The 3,718-nt window shown below is 49.0% G+C and overlaps 1 protein-coding gene across 1 annotated transcript in view; it reads left to right on the forward strand.

Moving 5' to 3' along the window:
• Txnrd3 (thioredoxin reductase 3) overlaps positions 1-3,718 on the forward strand; it is a 31,476-nt gene that overhangs the window by 15,119 nt on the left and 12,639 nt on the right. Inside the window, exons 7-8 of the mRNA XM_021165112.2 lie at positions 1,975-2,117; positions 3,540-3,655. Of these exons, the coding sequence (XP_021020771.1) occupies positions 1,975-2,117; positions 3,540-3,655 (259 nt within the window). The remainder of the gene's footprint in view (positions 1-1,974; positions 2,118-3,539; positions 3,656-3,718) is intronic.

The following is a 3,718-nucleotide window of genomic DNA, read 5'->3' on the forward strand; positions in this document are numbered from 1 at the left end:
GGGATTGTGGAGAAAGGGAGGGAGGGAGGGAAGGGCAGAGGCAGGCCATGACCCTTGGCTGCTGGTTTTTTCTGAACTCTCATCTAGTTATGACCAGATTCCCCAGGCAGGCAGGCCCTTATGTCATATAAATGTGGAACTATGCAGTTGTGTATGAGCTTCTAGACCCAGCACTTGTAGACAGGATGGAATCCCACCTAGAAGAGGCAGGGGTGGCAGAAAGGCCCAGCCGTTGAATCCTAGTCTTGTGTCAGATAGAACATTGTAAGACAAAAGGCAACTCTGAGTTCAAACCTCATTTATTATAAAGAAATGTAAGGACCAGAGTGTTGCTTTGTAGCAGTTTGTGGTTTCCACCAGGAAGGAGTGACAGCAGGATGGCGCCCTCTAGTGTTATAGGTCTTGAGCCGCATCAGTAACAGGGAGGGATGGGTATCTTGGAAGGCTTAGGAAGTGGGGATTCTCCANCCCTAGGCGATATGAGTTTTGCAGTTTGTCATGGCTGCCTCAGCTNAAAGCTTCTCAGGCAGCTATCATCTGCAGGTGACACAGATCTNACTCTTCAGGAGTCTTTGCCACCTCTGCCCCTTGTCAAGAACTCTGATGGTTCCCATAGCCCTGACCTTGGCATCAGGGCTTGGTCTCTGGTTGTCTACTTCATCCAGAGCAGCCCTGCCTCCTTTGCTACCAAGGCCTCTGTTGGCACCTGGCTCCCCTCTTCTCTAGCCTGGCCTGCTGGCTGCTCTCCCAGCTCCACCTCTGTTGCAGCTGTTATGGCAGAGGGTGCTCCACAGTCTGCTGTCCCTGCTGCTGTTCTCACCTCAGCCTGCTCTACTAAAAACACACAAGGTAGCCACCTTGAGATAAGTTTTTACTTGGCCTAATATTACAACCCTAAGGGAGGCAGCACAGGAGAGGTCTCCCACACCCTGATTGGCTGAATGAGAGGAACACTTATGTTCAGAGAAGGGACATTGCCATGACCAAAACAAACCTTCTACACAAAGGAAGGCCTCTATTTGCATCAGTCATAGTCAAATCACTGTCCCTCTTAGCACCAGGCACAGCAGTCTCTCTGCTGGGTGGCTGGAGGAGGAACTCCCACTCGGGCCTCGGAAAGTGGCTGCAGAGTCATCAAGTGGTCACCCAGGCTCAGGACAGCAGAGAATGTGGTGCAGACTGTTTGAGTCAGCCCTGGCTGGGGCCGCATCTTCAGGAGCTGGAACAGGCAGCTGTGGTGGTTGTACAGTTTCTTTAAGGTATCTGTAGNGTGTTCAAAATGGCTGTGGTGGCATCCTGCTGGCTGTATGTCCTCTTGCTTATGGCAGCCAGGGCACAAGGGACATTGCAACAGCTGCCAAGGAGGGAGTCAGGTCACCCATCTCCCAACTTCCTTGTTCATCTCTAGGCAAATGGACACCAGAAGCAGAGCTTAGGTTGTGAACATACCCTGTGATTGTTTAGCAGTGTTGTACAGTGCTCAGCACCTGTCCATGCCCAGGGAGAAGGGTTTCCATGTCTGTCTCAACTGGAGGACTTCTTCCTACCCTAGGGGCTNGGAGAAGCATATGCCTCATGGTGTAAGAAGGGCTTCTGGGACGTGCTCCCTGTGACAGAGTGGCCCTCCTCTTGCATGGTGGGCATGACCATGTGGGATGTGCACCTCTCTGTGGCTTTCCCCTTTTTCGTCTCAGAACTCTGTCTCTTCTCTCTCCCACACTTTGTAATGCAAAGCTGAAAGATGAAAGCATAGCAGGAACAGGAAAGATTAAGGGGCACCATGATCTTGTCTTTAAAACAGTGGCTCATATGTGATCAATATGCCTGGATGTAGTGGTGCACACATAATTCTTGGGAGGCAGGAGGATCACAAGTTCAAGGCCAGCCTGGGCTGCAGAGAAATCCTGTTTCCAAAGTAAAGGAAATACCAGCAACAAAACCTCACTGTGTTCCTTTATCCTGGTTATTTCCCAGTGAAGCACAACTGGGAGGCCATGACGGAAGCTATCCAGAGCCACATTGGCTCCTTGAATTGGGGCTACAGGGTAACCCTTCGGGAGAAAGGCGTGACCTATGTCAACTCCTTCGGGGAGTTTGTGGACCTGCATAAAATAAAGGTATGCTGTGGATCTGCTGGGTTCATTGTCTCCTCTACTGTCATTGAATTTGGCCTTGCACTGAAATTAAAATTCCCTGTTGCACATTAAGGACCGCAGCCAGCNTGGCACACTTACAGCACGTGACCTCACGTGTGTGCTTTTCAGACCTCTGCTTGTTGGTTACATGTCACGTTAAATTGTAAGTGTGTGTGTTTTAAAGAACTTTTAATTTAAAGGTATTGTTTGCCTTTCATTTCATTGTTACTCAAAATATTGAAACAGCTTGAAGTGCAAACGACTAAAAATAAGTATTTCAGCAGCTGGAAGCTTTTAGAAAATGAAAACCTAACTTCAGTCTGCAGTATTCACGGGGCGGCTTACCGTGGCTATGCATGTGATGCTCGTATACCATCGAATTTCTGTATGCAAATGACCTCAGGAAGATTAAACTGGAGTTGGAAAGACATCAGCCACTGTCCTCAGTGGATCCCTGTGCCATCAGATCCTCATCTGAATTGTTTTGTACTTTTCTTTGCGAACACAGCATGAGGTAATCTTTGTAGGATCGTAGGTTCTTTTATGGCCAGTGAGAGCAGCTGAGACTACTGAGGACTGGTCAACTGGAAGTTGTTCCTTTGAACCTCCCAAACTCTATAGCAACTAAAGGTGGCTTGTTTCTCAGCCTGTCTGAGGCTTGGCAGATGGCCGAGTTGCCTTGCCCTACCCAGTGTCTTCTGGGACCTCATCTCCCCCCGGGGCTCAAGTTCAGAGCCTCTTCTNTCCCATCCCACCCTCANTTGTCTGCTTCAGGACCATCCTAAGGAGTCCCTNACTCAAGCTGTAGCCTATCAGGTGGTTGTGCCTCCANGTGTTTAAACGCCATTGTTGGNGTTGGAATTTCTTACCTGGAAATGCATTTTGAATCATTCCTACGATCACAAATAACCAGTAACTCTTGCTTGTTCCCCTTCCCTGAAGATCTGTGGCATGGTGTGTGAGAGCCTTCAGTTTTAGCTCTAGCCTGCCTCCCAGGCTTGCTAGAGTTCAGGTCATTCAGGGTAGGAATGCAGGCAAGATCAGAGGCAGGAACTGTGGAGGTGAGCTGCTTCCTGCTTGCTCTCTGGCTCATTTTCAGCTAGATTTCTTATGCAATCTTTCCAGGGTGGTACTGCCTCTCCACACCAGTCACAGCCAAGAAAATACACCACAGGTACTTGGTACTTTCCTTGTCTCCAGGCCTTCTGCAAAGCCATCCTAAACTAGCATTGTACTCACCACCTCACCCCTAGGGCAGGGCTTCGACCACTGTGCTGTGCAGTCTTGAGCTGTCTGCATTGCTCCAGTCACACGGTGCTGCTGGCTCTACATTCNCAGCCAGCTGCTGATGCTGCATGAGTCTACACGAGACCACTTGCCAAAATGTATTTTCCTTCTTTCAAGGCAACCAATAAGAAAGGNCAGGAAACGTTTTACACTGCTTCNAAGTTTGTCATAGCAACAGGTGAAAGGCCTCGGTACTTGGGAATCCAGGGAGATAAAGAGTACTGTATTACGAGGTAAGAGTGAATGGACGATCTCTTCTGTGCTGCATTGCGTGCTTGGATGTTTCTCTTTTATAT

The sequence above is a fragment of the Mus caroli genome, chromosome 6 (genome assembly GCF_900094665.2).
Source record: "Mus caroli chromosome 6, CAROLI_EIJ_v1.1, whole genome shotgun sequence".
Lineage (NCBI taxonomy): Eukaryota > Metazoa > Chordata > Mammalia > Rodentia > Muridae > Mus > Mus caroli.